This window comes from Lithobates pipiens, unplaced genomic scaffold (assembly GCF_037356315.1).
Source record: "Lithobates pipiens isolate NorthernLeopardFrog02 unplaced genomic scaffold, aLitPip1_a1.2 Scaffold_27, whole genome shotgun sequence".
In the NCBI taxonomy this organism is placed as follows: domain Eukaryota; kingdom Metazoa; phylum Chordata; class Amphibia; order Anura; family Ranidae; genus Lithobates; species Lithobates pipiens.
Window position 1 is genome coordinate 5,674,045 of NW_027507788.1, and position 24,995 is coordinate 5,699,039.

Sequence of the window (24,995 nt, forward strand, 5' to 3'; positions counted from 1 at the left end):
TTTCTGCTTTCTAGTTACCACCCCCCACCATTTTCTCAGCAGCAGCGCAAGGTAAAGAGGGGGGGGTGCATTGTTATGTAAGAGGGGGTGAGGAACCCATGACTTCTGAGGGTGGGGGGGGGACTCTTGACAGCCGATGTGGGGGGGGGGAGGGGGAATTGCTCTGGAGATCTAGTTTTACAGATACAACCAGCTCTTTGAGGGCACCCATAATGCTGGTAGGGCCAGCAACGTAATTGAATTGGACACCCCTGGTCTAAAGTAACCATTATTAAGTACAAATAGTAATGGATATATGTAGCCCCCCCCAAAAAAAAGCATCATCTGGTTTGGTCAGTGACCAGTAACCAGTGTAAGAACAGATCGTAGATGCAGATGGCGCAGATAATGAGGGATGGGGGTAGATTAAGGCATTTTTGGGCCAACATTTGGCTGTTATGGCTACCTCTTCTCTATTTTAATAGTTTGGATTCATCGGTTTCCATTGAGTTGGAAAATACCATTTACTGAAAATACAAATTTTATAAAAAAAAAAAAAACAACAACAAATCAAAACTGAACAAATTGTAATAAAGTAACGAACGTGCATTTGACTTGTATTGACTTGAAGAAAATGAATGTTGGAGAGGTGGCTACACGGGTCTTCCAGGTTCTTTGTCCATAAACTGAATAAACTTTTACATTTTTACATTTTTAGGCAAGATAAAATCTCTGCTGGCAGCTGGGTTGGTCAGGCTACATAAACATTCTCTCCCGTATCTGTAGAGTGAATCCTCGTTGAGGTGGAAGAGAATATTATCCACCGTGTTCTGGAAATATTAATGACTGCAAGTCTCTTAAGGAAGATTAGCCGACGCTGTGCCAAAATACAATGCCGCATGACGTTCAAAAGTGCTATCTTTCCCAAAGCAGAATCTTCAGGAGACGCGAACTATAGGCAGCGTGTCTTGGGAACAGCAAATGAGGGGAATTTGTTTAAAGTTGGCAATTTTCCTGGTGAAAATGCCAGATTATGAAGTGTCTGCTTTGCTTCTAGCTATAGAAAAAAAAAAAGACAATATTTGTATTTCAAAGGGTGAAAAATTCAGATACATTTATAGCGGTCTAGGATAATTGAACCGGCAGAAGGCGATGTTTTTGAACTGTGGGAGGAAAATAGTGGACGAGGTAGGAGGATCCAAGTGAACATGGATGGGGGATTCCCGAAAAAGATGTTCTCCCCGGTGAGAACCAAACCCAGGGCCCAAACACTGCAAGACCACCTGTGGTAGCTACCGGGTCACCAAAGAATCCGAACCTACAATGTGCTTTAACTAAAAAAAAGCTAAGTCGTCAATAATATCACATTAGCTCATGACTAATTCACAAGCTACCTAAAAGGAGATGAATAAAGGGTGAATGGCGCACTCTGCCAGAAACAAACACCAAAGGACCCCGTTGGTTAGTCCTTCACGTAGATTAGTGAACCTGATGAAGCAAGTTGAAACTTCACTTCTGATTGTGATGGATCTAGCTCAGTGATGGTGAACCTTGGCACCCCAGATGTTTTGGAACTACATTTCCCATGATGCTCATGCACTCTGCAGTATAGTTGAGCATCATGGGAAATGTAGTTCCAAAACATCTGTGGTGCCAAGGTTCGCCATCACTGATCTAGCTGATACTATTAGCCCTTGTACACACGGTTGGACATTCCGATGGACAATGTCCAATAGGACCGTGTTGTCGGATAATCCGACAGTGTGTGTGGGCTCCTTCGGACTGTTTCTGTCGGCGTATCCGACGGACCAAGTTTTCCAGCTGGGCTATAAAATTTTCCAACAACATGATCTGATCGGACTTTGTCCGATCATGTGTAGAGAATTCCGATCTAACAAAGTGCCACGCATGCTCAGACCAAATTCCTAGACCAAAGCTATTGGCTACTAGCCTGAACATAGTCCTGTCCTAACGAAATAACGTCATCACGTTAAGTACGATCGGATTTTCTGACAACTTTGTCCGACCGTGTGTATGCAACAGTTTTGGACAAAATCCGTCAGACAAAATCCGACTGATTTGGTTGTCGGAATGTCCGACCGTGTGTACAAAGGCTTAGACTTGAGTGTTTGGTCAGTTGATTGGCAGGTACTTGTTATGCCGCGTACACACGACCGGACTTTCCAGCAGACTAGGTCCGATGGTCTTCCCGACAGACTTTCGGCAGAGTTCCGATGGACCTTCCGAACGAATGGACTAAGTCTGTTCGAAAGTCCATTAGTTTCGAACGTGATGACGTAAGACGGGACTAAAAAAAGGAAGATCAATAGCCAGTAGCCAATAGCTGGCCTTGCGTCGTATTTGGTCCGTCGGACCAGAATACAGACGAATGGTTTTCCCGATAGGGATTGAGTCTGTCGGACGGATTTGAAACATGTTTTATTTCTAGGTTCTGATTTTTTATGTGAAAAAGGATCAGATTAGCCCACACACGATCGGATTGTCCGACGGACTGATTCCATCGGACCTAGTCTGGCGGAAAAGTCCGGTCGTGTGTACGCGGCATTAGGCAGCCTGTATGCTTACCTGCTTCTTACATGGCTGGCGTCCTTTCTCCCAGCACTGCCTTGCTTCCTAGTTGCCAAGCAATTGAACACAGCACATTCTTTTAATCCTTGCCAGTACCTGGTCTCTGATGCCCTATACCTCCCCCGGGTCTCCTGTCAGTTGCCAGTCAATGGGCCTTTATACATGCCCCCCAGCCCCCCCAGATAGGTCTTTAACCCAGAAGACGCCTTATTTAAAATTCAGTAATCTGTACCTCCATGGTTGTGATAGTGTTTCCTGCTGACATAGTGCACCTGACTTGTTTGTTCCTCTAGCTGACCTCTGCTATGTTCATGGACTCTTGTCTGCCACCTGTTCTGACCTTTAATACTTTTCCAGAAACCTCTGCAGGCCTCTCTGATGATTGCCACATTAGCAGATACCTTTACTGTCTGCTGCCTCCCCTGACCTTTGCTACATTAACAGTTATTTCTACTATCTGCTGCCTGCTCTGACATTTGCTACATTACCAGATACCTCTACTGTCTTCTACCTGCCCAGGACCTTAGCCACATTACCAAATATCTTTGCTAGGTACCCTGATGCTTGCCACGTTACTACATACCTCTACTGTCTGCTGCCTATCCTGCCTTTTGCCAAGTTACCAGAAACCTCTACTGTCTGCTGCCTGCTCTGGCCTTTACTACATTAGCAAATACCTCTCCTAGCTGCCCCGATGATTGCCAGATATCTCCATTGTCTGCTGCCTGCCCTGACATTTGCTAAATTACCAGTATCCTCTACTGTCTGTTGCCTGCCCTTTGCTACATTACCAGATACCCCTACTGTCTGCTACCTGCCCAGGATCTTTGCCATATTACCAAATACCTTTGCTAGCTACCCTGATCATTGCCAAGTTACTACATACCTCTACTGTCTGCTGCCTATCCTGCCTTTTGCCAAGTTACCAGAAACCTCTACTATCTACTGCCTGCTCTGACCTTTACTACATTAGTAAATACCTCTCCTAGCTGCCCTGATGATTGCCAAGTTACCAGATATCTCCACTGTCTGTTGCCCACCTTGGTCTTTGCTACATTATCAGATACCTCTGCTAGCTGCCCCGATGATTGGCAGATATCTCCATTGTCAGTTACCTGCCCTTTCCTTTGCTACATTACCATATGCCTCTGTCTGCTGCCTGCCCTGACCTTTGCTACATTACCAGATACCCCTACTGTCTTCTACCTGCCCAGGATCTTTGCCACATTAACAAATACCTTTGCTAGCTACCCTGATCATTACCAAGTTACTACATACCTCTACTGTCTGTTGCCTGTCCTGCCTTTTGCCTAGTTACCGAAAACCCCTACTGTCTGCTGCCTACTCTGACCTTTACTACATTAGCAAATACCTCTTCTAGCTGCCCCGATGATTGCAAAGTTACCAGATATCTCCACTGTCTGTTGCCCACCTTGGTCTTTGCTACACTATCAGATACCTCTGCTAGCTGCCCTGATGATTGCCAGATATCTCCATTGTATGCTGGCTGCCCTGACATTTGCTAACTCACCAGTATCCTCTACTGTCTGCTGCCTGCCCTGACCTTAGCTACATTACCAGATGCCTCTACTGTCTGCTGCCTGCCCTGACCTTTGTTACATTACTAGATACCCCTACTGTCTGCCCTGACCTTTGCTACATTACCAGATACCCCTACTGTCTGCCCTGACCTTTGCTACATTACCAGATACCTCTACTGTCTGCTGCCTGCACTGACCTTTGCTACATTACCAGATACCCCTACTGTCTGCTGCCTGCACTGACCTTAGCTACATTACCAGATACCCCTACTGTCTGCTACCTGCCCATGACCTTTGCCACATTACCAAATACCTTTGCTAGCTACCTTGATTATTGCCAAGTTACTACATACCTCTACTGTCTGCTGCCTGTCCTGCCTTTTGCCAAGTTACCAAAAACCTCTACTGTTGGCTGCCTGCTGTGACCTGGACGCTGAGGAGGTGGAGGGGATATAAAGGTATCTCCTCATCTGCAGACATGGCAGTGGCCGGATTCTGGAGCTAAGTGATCTATACGGTGTGTCAACTATGCAAGAGGTAAGAGACTTGCTGGAATATATTGGAAACTCTGTATGGCATATTATTCATACGGCTTCAGCATGTCTTAACGGTTTTCCCTTTGTTGATTGATAATTACGGTATATATGACCGCCGAGGAGTCTTTCCTTGAAAGATTTTTGTTTTCCAACACTGTCAACTAAAGGAGATTATTTATAGGACTGGTTTTTCTATTGCCACCTAGTAACAGACCCCAAACTTTGGATAGACTGGTAGGTTAGATCCCTTCTCTATATATAATTATATATTTCAATCAATGTCTTTTTTTTTTTTGTACTGAGATTATATAAAAGAATATATCCTTTCTCTAGTGGGGCCGGTTTAGGAGCTTTTATGTCCTCCTCTGTGGTACACCAGAAATCTCCGAAAAAATATCAACGTCCTTCCACGTCTGAGCCGCATGGCGTTTATATGGGGATGATTGCGCATCACAGTGCAGGTGGGGGATGTTCCACCGTCAATGCACATCTGAGAAAAAGATGATTGTTGTGTAGATTTGTGTTTATGTTTTATAAAAGTGATGTTTTATATCAGCTGTGCATTTTCTAATATATCGCTTTTACTTTTAAAGTGACCATAAATGCAGCACTTACCGGAAAGTCTCCTGAGGAAGCCATTGTATGGTCGAAACACGTAGAGCGAGAAGTTACTGCTGTTTACTCAATATATGGTTATTGTAGGACGACGTCCTGCTGTTTTTATATATTTCTGTATGAATAAATTTGATATTTTTATATACCTATTTGCAATTTTGTTGTGGCACCTTAAAAGTCCCATCTTTCTCTCTCTATCATATGTATTTTTATAACAAATAATGAGAATATATAGATATGCTCGTGGATTTTGTGTCCGTTGTGACTCCAAATAGTCCCTGAAAAACAAGTTACTTCTTTCCGATATTGTAACTTTAATGAAGAGGAATTGGCGACAGTAGGATTATCCCTGCCGCTGTAGCCAGGATAACCCCCCCCCCCCACCCCATGGCGGCTTACACCCACACACCTTATAAATGCCGCCCTACGACACCCGTATAGAGAGCGCTTCGAGATCAGAGGAAAGGAGCCACTGAGCTGTTTATTGGGGCCTCCTTACTTCTAATGGGTTCCCCTCGGTAGCTGAGATTATGCCAGATTTCTGCAGAGTGACTGACAGCCCGGCCCGGTGCCAGAAAAAACAAATAAGCCGAGAGTCCTCCAACACCTGCCTCTTCATGAGCATCCGAGCCGCAGGGACTGGAAACCAGTTGGCTGAATTAAATCTACTTCTGAAGCCCTTCTAAGATCAATATAAAGTATTGCAGGGAAATTTAGCACGATGTTCACAGTTTTTATTGGTGGGACTGAGGGCTCCTGTTCGGTGATTCTGTGATCCGCAACCTCCATGTCCACCACCGGGGGCGACAATGAGAGCGCTCTGCATGAACTGGCTGTAATGAGTATAGTACTTCTTCTATGCCAGGGCCCCGAGGAGATGAGTATAATACTTCTTCTATTCCAGGGACCCGAGGAGATGAGTATAATACTTCTTCTATTCCAGGGACCCGAGGAGATGAGTATAATACTTCTTCTATTCTAAGAACCAAGGGAGATGAGTATAATACTTCTTCTACTCCAGGAACCCAGGGAGATGAGTATAATACTTCTTCTATTCCAAGAACCTGGGGAGATGAGTATAATACTTCTATTCCAGGAACCAGGAATAGAGTACAATACTTCTTCTATTCCAGGGCCCCGAGGAGATGAGTATAATACTTCTTCTATTCCAGGGACCCGAGGAGATGAGTATAATACTTCTACTATTCTAAGAACCAAGGGAGATGAGTATAATACTTCTTCTACTCCAGGAACCCAGGGAGATGAGTATAATACTTCTTCTATTCCAAGAACCTGGGGAGATGAGTATAATACTTCTATTCCAGGAACCAGGAATAGAGTACAATACTTCTTCTATTCCAGGGCCCCGAGGAGATGAGTATAATACTTCTTCTATTCCAAGAACCCAGGGAGATGAGTATAATATTTCTTCTACTCCAGGAACCCGGAATAGAGTACAATACTTCTTCTATTCCAGGAACCCGGGGAGATGAGTATAATACTTCTTCTATTCCAAGAACCCAAGGAGATGAGTATAATACTTCTTCTATTCCAGGGACCCAGGGAGATGAGTATAATACTTCTTCTACTCCAGGAACCTGGGGAGAGGAGTATAATTCTTCTTCTATTCCAGGGCCCCGAGGAGATGAGTATAATACTTCTTCTATTTCAAGAACCCAGGGAGATGAGTATAATATGTCTTCTATTCCAGGCACCTGAGTATAATACTTCTTCTACTCCAGGAACCCGAGGAGATGAGTATAATACTTCTTCTATTCTAAGAACCAAGGGAGATGAGTATAATACGTCTTCTATTCCAGGGACCCAAGGAGATGAGTATAATACTTCTTCTATTCTAAGAACCAAGGGAGATGAGTATAATACGTCTTCTATTCCAGGGACCCGAGGAGATGAGTATAATACTTCTTCTATTCTAGGGACCCGAGGAGATGAGTATAATACTTCTTCTATGCCAGGAACCTGGGGAGATGAGTATAATACTTCTTCTATTCCAGGAACCCGGGGAGATGAGTATAATACTTCTTGTATTCCAGGAACCAGGAATAGAAGAATAGAGTATACCACTTCTTCTATGCCAGGAACCTGGGGAGATGAGTATAATACTTCTTCTATTCCAGGGACCCGGGAGATGAGTATAATACTTCTTGTATTCCAGGAACCAGGAATAGAAGAATAGAGTATACCACTTCTTCTATGCCAGGAACCTGGGGAGAGGAGTATAATACTTCTTCTATTCCCGGAGAGATGAGTATAATACTTCTTCTATGCCAGGAACCCGGGGAGATGAGTATAATACTTCTTCTATTCCAGGAACCCGGGGAGATGAGTATAATACTTCTTGTATTCCAGGAACCCGGGGAGATGAGTATAATACTTCTTGTATTCCAGGAACCAGGAATAGAAGAATAGAGTATACCACTTCTTCTATGCCAGGAACCTGGGGAGATGAGTATAATACTTCTTCTATTCCAGGGACCCGGGGAGATGAGTATAATACTTCTTCTATTCTAAGAACCAAGGGAGATGAGTATAATACGTCTTCTATTCCAGGGACCCGAGGAGATGAGTATAATACTTCTTCTATTCTAAGAACCAAGGGAGATGAGTATAATACGTCTTCTATTCCAGGGACCCGAGGAGATGAGTATAATACTTCTTCTATTCTAGGGACCTAAGTATAATACTTCTTCTATGCCAGGAACCCGGGGAGATGAGTATAATACTTCTTCTATTCCAGGAACCCGGGGAGATGAGTATAATACTTCTTGTATTCCAGGAACCAGGAATAGAAGAATAGAGTATACCACTTCTTCTATGCCAGGAACCTGGGGAGAGGAGTATAATACTTCTTCTATTCCCGGAGAGATGAGTATAATACTTTTTCTATTCTAGGGACCCGGGGAGTCGAGTTTGCTACTTCTTCAAGTACTCGGAGCAGTCGGGACAGAACCCCTTGCCTATTCTAGGGACACCGGGGGGGAGGGGGGGGGGTCACCCAGGCACGTGGCATTCTCGGATTGTGAAGTCATCACTGGCGGCCCCCACGATCCTCTCGGGAGAAGGCCCCCCCTTTAAGAACGCAGACGGTAATGATAACGCGATCCCGTCTTCCCGGCGCACACCCCGCGCAGTCAGGTGCGCACGCGGCCACGTGATCGTACCACTGGAAAGTCACTCGATGCATTAACAGCGGGAGTCGCAGGACGAAAATGCCTCTTCTAGTGCCAATTTACGCAGCACAAATGCCGCCTCCTCGCTACTAAAGTCTTTCAGGTGCCATTACGGTTATAATTATGGCGCTTGTTTTCCCGGAGAGAGAATGCAGCTTTAAGAGGCTTTATAAAAGAAACTGACATTTAACGTGAAATATATTTTTTCCAATCTGAATGACATAACAAGTCACGGGCTGTTTAAATGTGTGATTCTTCCCCTCCCCTCCCCCCCCCAACCCCCCAACCCCCCCATCTCAATAGTGTTTTAACATAGCAATGCATCTGTCAAACGGCGCTCGCTGCAGAGGGGCAAAGGAGCAAATTATGCATTCCGACTATGGAGGATGAATAATAGGCAGAGCGGGGAGAGCGCGGAACACAAAACAAGCGACGCACTGATTGGAAAACGCGCCTTGCTCAAAGGGAACTGGAGGGAGAGGATAAAAGCCCCTCGCCATTCGCCGGGTGAGGAGAAAACACCGAGCTCGATAGAAATCTGCAAAGCACATTAAGATGTATTAATTTAGCGGGTCGATTCTGTCAATAGGAGGCCCGCCTGCCTAAATTGCTGCCGCGGTAAAAGGAACCAGCGGAAGGAAACAAGAAGTCATAATGATGTTTGCTCCTTTCTCTGCTCCAGCTTTTTTTTTTTTTTTTTTTATTATCTAGAACAAATATTTATCGCAATGAGCGCGATGCCGGCGCGGCAAATCACGAGTGACAGCGCCAATTATAAAAACACAGCATGGAGGCTCACATCTATATAGTGGTGTTGGAAGAGCGGGGGGAGGGGGGAGGAGAACAGATTCCTCAACAGTCATCAATTAAGATCGATAGCGATTACATGTCATTAAAAAAAGAAAGGGGCGGGACATTCTTCATCTCAAGCCAAAACCAATTTGTTGGGGGTTCCTGTATCCCCATTGGCAAGATCTTCCTGCCCCGCCTATAGGAACACCTGGACAGGTTTGTGATGGGAAATTTTCCCACAAGGACAAGGTCATGTTAAGAAATTGGTAGGTCCATCTGGTCCTTCGAATGCATATCCCCTCCCCCTCCCCATTTCTTCAAACGCCGGACTCCCCTCGAGGCCTTCCTAAGGAATTGGTAGGACCACAAATGGTACATCTGATCCATCAATGGACCCTCTAATGTGTGCCCCCCCCTCCCCTTCCCCATTTCCTAAAATGCCAGACTTTCTCAGAGCCATTTTAAAAAAAATTGGTGGGTTCATCTGGTCTATCAAAGGGCCATCAAATGCATGCCCCCTCCCCATTTCTTTAAAGGCTGGACTCTCTCAGGGACATTTTAAGAAATGAGTGGGTCCATCAATGGGCCATCTAATGCATGCCCCCCTCCCCCATTTCTTTAAAGGCTGGACTCCCTCAAGGCCTTTTTACAAAATTGGGGGCCAACCAATGGTACATCTGATCCATCAATGGGCCCGCTAAATGGTGCCCCTCCATCCCTATTTCCTAAAATACCAGACTCTCTCAAGGCCATTTTAAGAAATTGGTGGGTCCATCAAAGGCCCATCGAATACATAACCCCTCCTCATTTCTTCAAACACCGGACTCCCTCAAGTTCTTTTTAAGAAATTGGTAGGCCCACAAATGGTTCATCTGATCCATCGATGGGCCCTCTAACGTGTGTCCCCCATTTCCTAAAATTACAGACTTTCTCAGGGCCATTTTAAGAAATTGGTGGGTCCATCTGGTCCTTCAAATGCATGTCCCCCTCCCCATTTCTTCAAACCCCGGACTCCCCTCGAGGCCTTCCTAAGGAATTGGTAGGACCACAAATGGTAGATCTGATCCATCAATGGACCCTCTAATGTGTGCCCCTCTCCCCTTCCCCATTTCCTAAAATGCCAGACTTTCTCAGAGCCATTTTTAAAAAATTGGTGGGTTCATCTGGTCTATCAAAGGGCCATCAAATGCATGCCCCCTCCCCATTTCTTTAAAGACTGGACTCTCTCAGGGCCATTTTAAGAAATGACTGGGTCCATCAATGGGCCATCTAATGCATGCCCCCTCCCCATTTATTCAAATGCCAGACTCCCTCAAGGCCTTTCTCGGGAATTAGTAGGACCACAAATGGTACATCTGATCCATCAATGGGCCCTCTGTGTGCCCCCCCCCGCCCCTTCCTCGTTTCCTAAAATGCCAGACTTTCTCAGAGCCATTTAAAAAAAATAGTGGGTAAATCTGGTCCATCAATGGGCCAACTAATGCATGCCCCCTCCCCATTTCCTAAAATTCCAGACTCTCTCAGGTCCATTTAAGAAATTGGTGGGTTTGTCTGGTCTATCAAAGGGCCATCAAATGCATGCCCCCTCCCCATTTCTTCAAACGCCGGACTCCCTCACAGCCTTTTAAAGTAAAATTGGTAGGCCCACAAATGGTACATCTGATCCATCAATGGGCCCTCTAATGTGTGCCCCCCTTCCCCATTTCGTAAAATGCCAGACTTTCTCAGAGCCATTTAAAAAAATTGGTGGGTTCATCTGGTCTATCAAAGGGCCATCAAATGCATGCCCCCTCCCCATTTCTTTAAAGGCTGGGCTCTCTCAGGGCCATTTTAAGAAATGAGTGGGTCCATCAATGGGCCATCTAATGCATGCCCCCTCCCCATTTATTCAAATGCCGGACTCCCTCAAGGCCTTTCTCGGGAATTAGTAGTGTGCCCCCCCCTCCCTCCATGTTTCCGAAAATGCCAGACTTTCTCAGAGCCATTTAAAAAAATTAGTGGGTAAATCTGGTCCATCAATGGGCCAACTAATGCATGCCCCCTCCCCATTTCCTAAAATTCCAGACTCGCTCAGGTCCATTTAAGAAATTGGTGGGTTTGTCTGGTCTATCAAAGGGCCATCAAATGCATGCCCCCTCCCCATTTCTTCAAACGCCGGACTCCCTCACAGCCTTTTAAAGTAAAATTGGTAGGCCCACAAATGGTACATCTGATCCATCAATGGGCCCTCTAATGTGTGCCCCCCTTCCCCATTTCGTAAAATGCCAGACTTTCTCAGAGCCATTTAAAAAAATTGGTGGGTTCATCTGGTCTATCAAAGGGCCATCAAATGCATGGCCCCTCCCCATTTCTTTAAAGGCTGGACTCTCTCAGGGCCATTTTAAGAAATTAGTGGGTCCATCAATGGGCCATCTAATGCATGCTCCCTTCCCATTTATTCAAATGCCGGACTCCCTCAAGGCCTTTCTCTGGAATTAGTAGTGTGCCCCCCCCCTCCTTGTTTCCTAAAATGCCAGACTTTCTCAGAGCCATTTAAAAAAAAATAGTGGATAAATCTGGTCCATCAATGGGCCAACTAATGCATGCCCCCTCCCCATTTCCTAAAATTCCAGACTCTCTCAGGTCCATTTAAGAAATTGGTGGGTTTGTCTGGTCTATCAAAGGATCATCAAATGCATGCCCCCTCCCCATTTCTTCAAACGCCGGACTCCCTCACAGCCTTTTAAAGAAATTGGTAGGCCCACAAATGGTACATCTGATCCATCAATGGGCCCTCTAATGTGTGCCCCCCTTCCCCATTTCCTAAAATGCCAGACTTTCTCAGAGCCATTTTAAAAAATGAGTGGGTAAATCTGGTCCATCAATGGGCCATCTAATGTATGCCCCCCCCCCCATTTCTTTAAAGGCTGCACTCCCTCAAGGCCTTTTTACAAAATTGGTGGCCAACCAATGGTACATCTGATCCATCAATGGGCCCGCTAAATGGTGCCCCTCCATCCCCATTTCCTAAAATGCCAGACTCTCTCAAGGCCATTTTAAGAAATTGGTGGGTCCATCAAAGGGCCATCGAATACATAACCCCTCCTCATTTCTTCAAACGCCGGACTCCCTCAAGGCCTTTTTAAGAAATTGGTAGGCCCACAAATGGTACATCTGATCCTTCGATGGGCCCTCTAATGTGTGCCCCCCCCCTCCCCATTTCCTAAAATGCCAGACTTTCTCAGAGCCATTTTAAAAAATGAGTGGGTAAATCTGGTCCATCAATGGGCCATCTAATGCATGCCCCCTCCCCGTTTCTTTAAAGGCTGGACTCCCTCAAGGCCTTTTTTTACGAAATTGGCGGGCCCACCAATGGTACATCTGATCCATCAATAGGCCCTCTAAAGGATGCCCCCCCCTCCCCATTTCCTAAAATGCCAGACTCCCTCAGGGCCATTTAAAAAAATTGGTGGGTCCATCAAAGGGCCATCGAATGCATGCCACCTTCCCTATTTCTTTAAAGGCTGAACTCCCTCAAGGTGCCTTGGAAGATCACCGACTTATGCAAAGGCTTTTTTTTTTCGTAAAAGCAGAAAGTAATACTGATGTGCAAAACGTAGCAGCAGATCTTATTTCCATTTATTGGGTTCAGATTGGCGGAAGAGATTTCCAATAGGTTGGCATCCTCCGCCATTTTGCACATCGGCATGGTAAATAGGATGGATAGAATGGCTTGCAAACCTGGAAGACCAACCAAATTCCTAATTTACTCGTATCTGAAGCTTCATGCTAACGACACCACACATCGGCAGAAATCAGTTAGAAGACGAGGGTTAGCACTGACCTGTGGAGCTGGCTTTCCTCCGTACACAATGCACACCAGGGTGAAATTCTGGGCCTGGTACCTGCTGAATGGAGCTGGCGTATCGGCAGCGACCACTGCGATGGAGACAGGAGGGGCTGTGGAGAAAATAGAAGAAACTGGTTATGGAAGTTGCAATACAGTCTCAGCTTTAACCACTTATAGTGAGAACTTTACAAGAAAAAAATAAATAGTTACCAGGTCATTTATGTCCTTTACATGGATTGTATTGTACTTCACTCAAGATTCTAACATGCTTTTGCCTTTTAGGTACTGGGAAAGGCCACTGCATTGACTTCCTCTAACTGAAGGGAGTGGGGGATCGTCTATCAGTTATAATCACATCATTAGTGCTGTAATAAGAGAACATCCATTGGGAAAACAATAAACCGATCATATCAGTAGAAAAACTAGGGATTTTGTGTGTTGGGGGATGCAAGGTCACTAGTGTTGCCATGATTACAAGGGAAGCAAGCTTGCTGAACAAAGTACCCCCATTGGACGTGCACTCAGAATGACCCCCATTGGATATGCACCCAGAATGACCCCCACATCGGGCAGGATCACATGAAATGGAACCAAGTCCTCCTATCCACCGAGGCAGTCATCATCGTATCCTCTATTTAGGTCTGCATCGGTCATAGTGTTGCACACCTGGACAAACCATGACACCAGCCATTTAAGGGCTTCAAAGGTCAATTGAGAGTTGAAATAAGCCACCAGTAACTGTGGCCATGTAATATACATGAAGGACCCCATAATGGTAGCCTGGATACCCTTGGTGAGTGCACCTGTGGAACCTTCCTGGCCACTACCAGGTTCACTTGAAATGGAACTAAGCTCTCCTATCCACCGAGGACTTCATTGTCTTATCCTCTATTTGAGTCTGCATCCATCATGGTGGTGCACACCTGGACCAGATATGACACCAGCCATTTAAGGGCTTCAAAAGTCAATTGAGGGTTGACATAGGCACACTGGTAACTGTGCATGGCTCAACTCCATCCCACTGACTCAAACTATATTCAGGTTTCAGTCGCTTCTTCAACCAAAAGGCCCGATCAGAAGAAATATACTTCATTTGACACTGCAAAAGCCTCATTCTCCTGGTGGTTCCAGATCTGGAACAAGCCCTGCACCATACCTGAGGGACCCCATAATGGTAGCCCAGATACCCTTGGGGGAGCACCTGTGGAACCTTCCTGGCCATTCCAATGATAGAGCCGCCATCACCAGACCACCACCCACTCCTGACCAAAGCCAGCGGTTACAAGCCTCTCAGGCATAGTCTAATTTATCCGCCTCCTATCAGTTAGAATCACATCATTATTGCTGTAATAGGAAAACATCAATTGGGAAAACACTGAACCAATCATATCAGGATGCAAGGTCACTAGTGTTGCCATGCTTACACAGGAAGCAAGATTGCTGAGCAAAATACCAGGATCACTTGAAATGGAACCAAGCTCTCCTACCCACCGACGTCTTCATCATCTTATCCTCTATTTGAGTCTGCATCCATCATGGTGGTGCACACCTGGACCAGATATGACCCCAGCCATTTAAGGCCTTCAAAGGTCAATTGAGGGTTGACATAGGCACACTGGTAACTGTGCATGGCTCAACTCCATCCCAGAAGAAATATACTTCATTTGACACTGCAAAGCCTCATTCTCTTGGCGGTTCCAGATCTGGAACAAGCCCTGTACCATACCCGAGGGACCACATAATGGTAGCCCAGATACCCTTGGGAGAGCACCTGTGGAACCTTCCTGGCCATTCCAATGACAGGACCGCCATCACTAGACCACCACCCACTCCTGACCAAAGCCAGCGGTTAAAAGACCTCAAGTATAGTCTGATGTCTCGGCTTCCTATAGTACAGCACTTGAGTGATACAATAACGAGGCATTTTTTGTCTTAACATTCTTTTACAAATCTACAAGTTCATATCGCTGCCATCCACATCATTGGTACAAACGATTCAAGCTTTACATGACCCATCTGGGTCCCCAAATGACAAACTGGTGCTGCAATCGAATGAAAAGCATGTGCTTGCCTAAAGTATAACTAAATGTAGCGGCCATAACCCGTTGCAGGGTGGTCTTGACTGAATGTGCTTACCGGTTACCTTCTCCTGGCCTGCTCTTCCGTGTCTAGGGGTTCCCGGGGGTTGATACCCAACGACTTGTACACCGACACAGATAAAGTCCTTTCAAAAGGTTTTATTTAGCAGTAGAACTTTCACAAACACGGTCTCTTAGGGAACAGAGGGCACGGGTTGAAGAACTCCCGTACCTTGAACTGCAGGTTTAACAAGTCTCTACTTCCACCCAGAGAGTAGCCACTCGCAGCTGGGTACTTCAAGGCTGAACAGATCTCTAGCCAGAGATCATGGCAGTCGGCACGTTGACTCAAAGCTTGAACAATCAACTGAAGATGAAGAGGAACCTTTTTCCAACCCTACCTGGAACGTTTCCCGCTTCATTTATGGTACTGGAAAAGTGTGAACTCATCAATGTCCTTCCCAACTCAGTAACCAGGCACTTCCCAGGATGCCACTTGCCGGCCCTCCTCCGAAGAGTCCTCCCCGCTCACTTCCACGAGCTGTGGTGCCCTTCCAAGCCGAGAGCACACCCGGACACCAAGACACCTTGAATCCTACCTCAGTTACAGCGCCTCGGACCAGCAGGTTCTGAGACTCGGGAACAGACTGATCCCTACCCCAGGCCAGTCGGGTCTAACAGGGGCCACTGACAGGAACATGCTGCGGGATGTCAAACACCCCGTGACCGGGACCCCTCACGGGGCTACCCTGGTCCTGGAACCAGAACAGACCACACGGGTCTCACGAACAACTCCGGAAACCCCCGAACATGTGACCCACACCTGTTTAAGTACCCCCTCCCAGACTCCTCAGCGGGCCCCGGCACTCCCACTGATTGGCTCCGAGAGGGCCGATACCCAAACATCCACCCAGGTCTAGTTCTGGCCTGTCATGTGCACCTCACCGCTCACATGACCAGGCAGAACTCCAAACACGGCCCGACCAGACTGGTGTTAAGGCCTAACCTACACAATTAACCCTCAGCACCTTAGGGTCCTGAGGCAAAAACTACATTTACAATGTGTGTGACATTTCATCCCAAATATCATCCGCTACATAAAGGCAAAACTTTTTTTTTAAGTTGTAAAAGGAGTGGAGATGGATTAGAACACCCATTACGTTTTTATTGCCATCTGTGGCCTCCATAGAGAGATTTTATCTCACTTCCTTTTGGCTATGGGACAGGAAGTGAAGGTAAATCTCCCTAATGGGACACAGAGGGTTAAAAGAAAAAAAAAAAAATACCTGATGGGGTTATAACCCTCCCTTACTCTATTCCAAACTGGAAAAAAGAAGTTTTGCATGTAGTTCTGCTTTAACTTCTGTAGATGACAAAGAGATGCACAAGAATTCGGCCCTTTTCTGGCCGCTTGTTCCGTGTTTGGAGTTCCTACCAGGAACTTTGCGGTGAACATTTACATTTATTGAAATGAGATATTTTCAATATTTAAATCTATTCAAATGAGACAATTTGCCTGCCAGCTCTGGCACTTCTGTGCCTGGGGAGAATGGATGGCTCTATTGCTCTAATGAAGTCAGAGGGATCTCAGGTAAATTGATCTGCCTCTCAGCTGGTACAACAGTAAATCACCAGAAACCTGGAACTTAAATCATACCCGTCCCACGTACCCCACCTTCCAGAGCCAGTAGTGCCCACACACACACACACCCACACAGACACACACACACACACACACACACCCACACACAGACACACACACACACACAGACACACACACACACACACACAGACAGACACACACACACCCACACACACACACACACACCCACACACACACACCCACACACACACAGACACACACACACACACACCCACAGACACACACACACAGACACACACAGACACACACACATACACACACACACCCACACACACACACACACACACACACACACACACACACACACAGACACACACACAGACACACACACAGACACACACACACACACACCCACACACACACACACCCACACACAGACACACACACACACACACCCACACACACACCCACACACACACACACCCACACACAGACACACACACACACACAGACACACACACACAGACACACACACAGACACACACACAGACACACAGACACACACACACACACAGACACAGACACAGACACACACACACAGGCACACACACAGACACACACACACAGACACACACACAGATACACACACACAGACACAGACACACACACAGACACAGGCACACACACAGACACAGGCACACACACAGACACACACACACAGACACACACACACAGACACACACACACACACAGACACACACACACACAGACACACACACAGACACACACACACACACACAGACACACACACACACACAGACACACAGACACACACAGACACAGACACACACACACACAGACACACACACAGACACACACACACACACACAGACACACACACACACACAGACACACAGACACACACAGACACAGACACACACAGACACAGACACACACAGACACAGACACAGACACACACACACACACACACAGACACACACACACACACAGACACACACACAGACACACACACACAGACACAAACACACACACACAGACACACAGACACACACACACACAGACACACACACACACAGACACACACACACACAGACACACACACACAGACACACACACACAGAAAATACAGAGATGTGTACAAAACCGTTATTTCTGCCCTGGACCACAGCTATCCTTCCAAAGCTGTCCTTTTTTTTTTTCAATTGTATTCAACCTGCTAATAAGATGTAACATCTCTACAAGACCCCCCAACATACCGAGCATGGACTCCTGACCCGCTCTCTGACTCCGAAGCCGACTCATTTCTTCTCCCATACAAGGCATGCACCAAAAGTGATGCAAAAGTGGGCATAACTTTTTTTTTTTTATTAACTTACATAGGTTGTTTACATTTCACGTGTTGGTAAAGTAACTCTTCCTCTATAGCAGTGGTATCCATGCTGCGGCCCTTTGTTGGTTTTTTTATCCGGCCTTTGGGGCACCATTCCTCCCACTGACACCAACAGTGGGGCACTATTTCTCCCATTAACATCAGCAATGAGGCACTATTCCTCCCACTGACATCAGTGATGGGGCTCTATTCCTCCCACTGACACCAGTGATGGGGCACTATTCCTCCCACTGACACCAATGATGGGGCACTATTCCTCCCACTGACACCAGTGATGGGGCACTATTCCTCCCACTGACACCAGTGATGGGGCACTATTCCTCCCACTGACACCAGTGATGGGGCACTATTCCTCCCACTGACACCAGTGATGGGGCACTATTCCTCCCACTGACACCAATGATGGGGCACTATTCCTCCCACTGACACCAGTGATGGGGCACTATTCCTCCCACTGACACCAGTGATGGGGCACTATTCCTCCCACTGACACCAGTGATGGGGCACTATTCCTCCCACTGACACCAGTGATGGGGCACTATTCCTCCCACTGACACCAATGATGGGGCACTATTCCTCCCACTGACACCAGTGATGGGGCACTATTCCTCCCACTGACACCAGTGATGGGGCACTATTCCTCCCATTGACACCAGTGATGGGGCACTATTCCTCCCACTGACACCAGTGATGGGGCACTATTCCTCCCACTGACACCAGTGATGGGGCACTATTCCTCCCACTGACACCAATGATGGGAATCTATTCCTCCCACTGACACCAATGATGGGGCACTATTCCTCCCACTGACACCAGTGATGGGGCTCTATTCCTCCCACTGACACCAATGATGGGGCACTATTCCTCCCACTGACACCAGTGATGGGGCACTATTCCTCCCACTGACATCAGTGATGGGGCACTATTCCTCCCACTGACACCAATGATGGGGCACTATTCCTCCCACTGACACCAATGATGGGGCACTATTCCTCCCACTGACACCAGTGATGGGGCACTATTCCTCCCACTGACACCAGTGATGGGGCATTATTCCTCCCACTGACACAGACAATGGGGAACTTTTCGTTTCACTGACACCAATGATGAGGCACTATTGTATCCACTAAAACCAAGGATGGGGCACTACTTCTTCCACTGACACAAGTGATTGGGCACTATTCCTCCCACTGACACCAATAACGGGGCTTTATTCCTCCCATTAATACCAATAATGGGGCATTATTCCTCTCACTGACATCAACGATGGGGCACTATTGTTTCCACTGACACCAATGATGGGGCACTATATCTCCCACTGATACCAATGATAGGACGCTATTCCTGCTACTGACACCAATGATGGGACACTATTCCTCCTATTGTCATCAATGATGGGGCACTATTCCTCCATTGATACCAATGATGGGGCACTATTCCTCTCATGAATACCAATGACAGGGCATTGTTACCAAAGCCAGGACATTTTCTACTCCCACTGCCTACAGTCTGGACCCTCTAAAGTCTGAAGGACAGTAAACCTGCCCTTTGTTTAGAAAGTTCGGAGACCTCTGCTCTTTTCATCTGAGGTAAATAATGCATTCCAAGCAGAAGCAACGTATCTGGTCAGCTGATGCCACACAGCTGGTCCAGACCGCGGAAAGGTCCTGACCATATGGTCGAAATCCACCCAGATACCTGGACTGGCACCCGGCTCAGTCTCTCAGCTCCCGCCTCCATTGAGTGGTGGGGGGGGGGGCAGAACACGGAGGCGGTGATCGACTCACAGAGCTCTGAGAACTGAGCGATCAGGTGGTCTTTGATTGCTCAGTCCTCCTCTTAGAGTTAGAGGGGGAGAGATACAGCACCCCCTTAGGCAAGTGTGATTTAGAAAAAATATATACTTGGCTGAACTATACAGGAGTTCAGCCATAAAGTTGAACTCCAAAAAGCGGAACACAAAATCAAAAATGACAGATTTCATGCCGCCTGGCGGTAGCAATAGCGTTCATTTCTTCTCTGGGTCCGCCTGTAACTTGCTAGAACAGGGCAACGACGCTGCTCCTTCAGCGGTAGATCTGTTTAATTGGACAAAAAATGTAAATCCCGACTTCACCTAACAGGTTTTAAAGTAGCTACAGAAACCAGATTTTCCTTTTGGATAAAAGGTTTACACCGAACAAGCAAAAAAAAAATAAGTTGACTGTTGGAAGAGCCTCCGGCAGTCTTGCCTGGTTTGTACCAGCCCCCGATAACTGTCATTCTTTGCTGGGCAGCCCGATCTACATGTAAATGTGGGAAATACACAAATAAAAGCTTTCGTACTAAAAAGAAAATTCATATACTGAATACTGGCTTTTGCAGGTTATTGCCTCATACGGTTACCAGATTAAAGCATTTTTTTTTTCCCCATAGTGTTTCTTTCAAGCTTACTTCTGGCCAAAACCTGTAAGCCTCTAAGCAAAAAGCTGTCATTGGATTTATTTATTTAGACAGAAAAAAAAAAAGAAAATCTTGTTGATGACACATTGAGAGATGATTCTTCGGGAAGCCGGTAAACATCATAAATAGACATTTTCTATCATCCTTTCCCATACCTCACATTATAACACTGCGTTCCTGTTGAATCTTGCATGATTCGCAGAATAAACGGAATGGGTTATAAAAGAGAGCAGCAATAGCCTGAGAAATGTTGATGAACTGCACATCCAGCTCTAAACATACAAAGTCTTTACAATAGTCTACAATGTCCATCTCTAGTCACAAAAGGTCTTCACGATAGTCTAACTCTTCAACAGCCAACTCCAGATATACAAGGTCTTCACCGTACTCTCCAACATCCAGGCCTAGACGTACAGGTTATTCGCAATACCATGCGATTCTTCAACTCTAGTCATACAAGGTCTTCACAACAATCTTCAACATCCAGCTCTAGACATACACAGTCTTCACCATACTCTTCAAAGGTGTGGCTTTAGTCATACAAGGTATTCATAAAACTCTTCAACATCCAGCTCTAGTTATACAAGTTCTTCACAGTACACTCCAACATCCAGGCCTAGATGTACAGGTTCTTCACAATACCATTCGATTCTTCAACTCTAGTCATACAAGGTATGCACAAAACTCAAACATCCAGCTCTAGTCATACAATGTCTTCACGATAGTCTAGCTCTTCAACAGCCAGCTCCAGATATACAAGGTCTTCACCGTATTCTCCAACATCCAGGCCTAGACATACAGGTCCTTCACCATACCTTTCAACTCTTCAACTCTAGTCATACAAGGTATTCACAAAACTCAAACATCCAGCTCTAGTCATACAATGTCTTCACGATAGTCTAGCTCTTCAACAGCCAGCTCCAGATATACAAGGTCTTCACAGTATTCTCCAACATCCAGGCCTAGACATACAGGTCCTTCACCATACCTTTCAACTCTTCAACTCTAGTCATACAAGGTATTCACAAAACTCAAACATCCAGCTCTAGTCATACAATGTCTTCACGATAGTCTAGCTCTTCAACAGCCAGCTCCAGATATACAAGGTCTTCACCGTACTCTCCAACATCCAGGCCTAGACATACAGGTCCTTCACCATACCTTTCAACTCTTCAACTCTAGTCATACAAGGTATTCACAAAACTCAAACATCCAGCTCTAGGCATACACAGTCTTCACCATACTCTTCAAACGTGCGGCTTTAGTCATACAAGGTATTCATAAAACTCTTCAACATTCAGCTCTTGTCACACAAGGTCTTCAAGATAGTCTAACTCTTCAACACCCGGCTCCAGATATACAAGGTCTTCACAGTACTCTCCAACATCCAGGCCTAGACATACAGGTTATTCGCAATACCATGCGATTCTTCAACTCTAGTCATACAAGGTCTTCACAACACTCTTCAACATCCAGCTCTAGACATACACGGTCTTCACCATACTCTTCAAACGTGTGTCTTTAGTCATACAAGGTCTTCACAACACTCTTCAACATCCAGCTCTAGTTATACAAGTTCTTCACAGTACACTCCAACATCCAGGCCTAGACGTACAGGTTCTTCACAATACCATTCGATTCTTCAACTCTAGTCATACAAGGTATTCACAAAACTCAAACATCCAGCTCTAGTCATACAATGTCTTCACGATAGTCTAGCTCTTCAACAGCCAGCTCCAGATATACAAGGTCTTCACCGTACTCTCCAACATCCAGGCCTAGACATACAGGTCCTTCACCATACCTTTCAACTCTTCAACTCTAGTCATACAAGGTATTCACAAAACTCAAACATCCAGCTCTAGGCATACACAGTCTTCATCATACTCTTCAAACGTGCGGCTTTAGTCATACAAGGTATTCATAAAACTCTTCAACATTCAGCTCTAGTCACACAAGGTCTTCAAGATAGTCTAACTCTTCAACACCCGGCTCCAGATATACAAGGTCTTCACAGTACTCTCCAACATCCAGGCCTAGATGTACAGGTTCATCACAATACCATTCGATTCTTCAACTCTAGTCATACAAGGTATTCACAAAGCTCAAACATCCAGCTCTAGTCATACAAGGTCTTCACAACACTCTTCAACATCCAGCTCTAGACAAACACAGTCTTCACCATACTCTTCAAACGTGCGGCTTTAGTCATACAAGGTGTTCACAAAATTCTTCAACATCTAGTTCTAGTCACACAAGGTCCTCACAATAGTCTAAGCCCTTGTACACACGATCGGAGATTCTGATGGAATGTGTCCGATCGGAGCGTTTTGTCGGATATTCCGATTGTGTGTGGTCTGCATCGGACTGTTTCCGTCGGAATATCCGTCAGACCAAATTTTCCAACTTGCAGGAAATATTTTCCGACAAAATGCTCCGTTCGGACATACTCCAATCATGTGTAGAGAATTCCGATCGGACAAAGTGCCACGCATGCTCAGATCAAATTCCTACATCAAAGCTATTGGCTACTAGCCTGAACGTAGTCCCGTCGTAATGAAATAACGTCATCACGTTCTGAACGATCTGATTTTCCAACAACTTCGTCCGACCGTGTGTATACAACAGTTTCGGACAAAATCCGTCGGACAAAATCCGACGGATTTGGTTGTCGGAATCTCCGACCGTGTGTACAAGGGCTAACTCTTCAACACCCGGCTCTAGATATACAAGGTCTTCACAGTACTCTCCAACATCCAGGCCTAGACATATAGATTCTTCACAATACCATTCGATTCTTCAACTCTAGTCATACAAGGTATTTACAAAACTCAAACATCCAGCTCTAGTCATACAAGGTCTTCACGATAGTCTAGCTCTTCAACAGCCAGCTCCAGATATACAAGGTCTTCACCGTACTCTCCAACATCCAGGCCTAGACATACAGGTCCTTCACCATACCTTTCAACTCTTCAACTCTAGTCATACAAGGTATTCACAAAACTCAAACATCCAGCTCTAGGCATACACAGTCTTCATCATACTCTTCAAACGTGCGGCTTTAGTCATACAAGGTATTCATAAAACTCTTCAACATTCAGCTCTAGTCACACAAGGTCTTCAAGATAGTCTAACTCTTCAACACCCGGCTCCAGATATACAAGGTCTTCACAGTACTCTCCAACATCCAGGCCTAGATGTACAGGTTCATCACAATACCATTCGATTCTTCAACTCTAGTCATACAAGGTATTCACAAAGCTCAAACATCCAGCTCTAGTCATACAAGGTCTTCACAACACTCTTCAACATCCAGCTCTAGACAAACACAGTCTTCACCATACTCTTCAAACGTGCGGCTTTAGTCATACAAGGTGTTCACAAAATTCTTCAACATCTAGTTCTAGTCACACAAGGTCCTCACAATAGTCTAAGCCCTTGTACACACGATCGGAGATTCTGATGGAATGTGTCCGATCGGAGCGTTTTGTCGGATATTCCGATTGTGTGTGGTCTGCATCGGACTGTTTCCGTCGGAATATCCGTCAGACCAAATTTTCCAACTTGCAGGAAATATTTTCCGACAAAATGCTCCGTTCGGACATACTCCAATCATGTGTAGAGAATTCCGATCGGACAAAGTGCCACGCATGCTCAGATCAAATTCCTACATCAAAGCTATTGGCTACTAGCCTGAACGTAGTCCCGTCGTAATGAAATAACGTCATCACGTTCTGAACGATCTGATTTTCCAACAACTTCGTCCGACCGTGTGTATACAACAGTTTCGGACAAAATCCGTCTGACAAAATCCGACGGATTTGGTTGTCGGAATCTCCGACCGTGTGTACAAGGGCTAACTCTTCAACACCCGGCTCTAGATATACAAGGTCTTCACAGTACTCTCCAACATCCAGGCCTAGACATATAGATTCTTCACAATACCATTCGATTCTTCAACTCTAGTCATACAAGGTATTTACAAAACTCAAACATCCAGCTCTAGTCATACAAGGTCTTCACAACACTCTTCAACATCCAGCTCTAGACATACACAGTCTTCACCATACTCTTAAAACGTGCGGCTTTAATCATGCAAGGTATTCACAAAATTCTTCAACATCTAGTTCTAGTCACACAAGGTCTTCAAGATAGTCTAACTCTTCAACACCCGGCTCCAGATATACAAGGTCTTCACAGTACTCTCCAACATCCAGGCCTAGATGTACAGGTTCATCACAATACCATTCGATTCTTCAACTCTAGTCATACAAGGTATTCACAAAGCTCAAACATCCAGCTCTAGTCATACAAGGTCTTCACAACACTCTTCAACATCCAGCTCTAGACAAACACAGTCTTCACCATACTCTTCAAACGTGCGGCTTT

General features: G+C 45.8%; 1 protein-coding gene across 1 annotated transcript in view; it reads right to left on the reverse strand.

Annotated features, from left to right (window-relative positions):
- Positions 1-24,995, reverse strand: part of IGSF21 (immunoglobin superfamily member 21) — a 674,741-nt gene that overhangs the window by 151,903 nt on the left and 497,843 nt on the right. Inside the window, exon 5 of the mRNA XM_077456355.1 lies at positions 13,067-13,182. Within this exon, the coding sequence (XP_077312481.1) occupies positions 13,067-13,182 (116 nt within the window). The remainder of the gene's footprint in view (positions 1-13,066; positions 13,183-24,995) is intronic.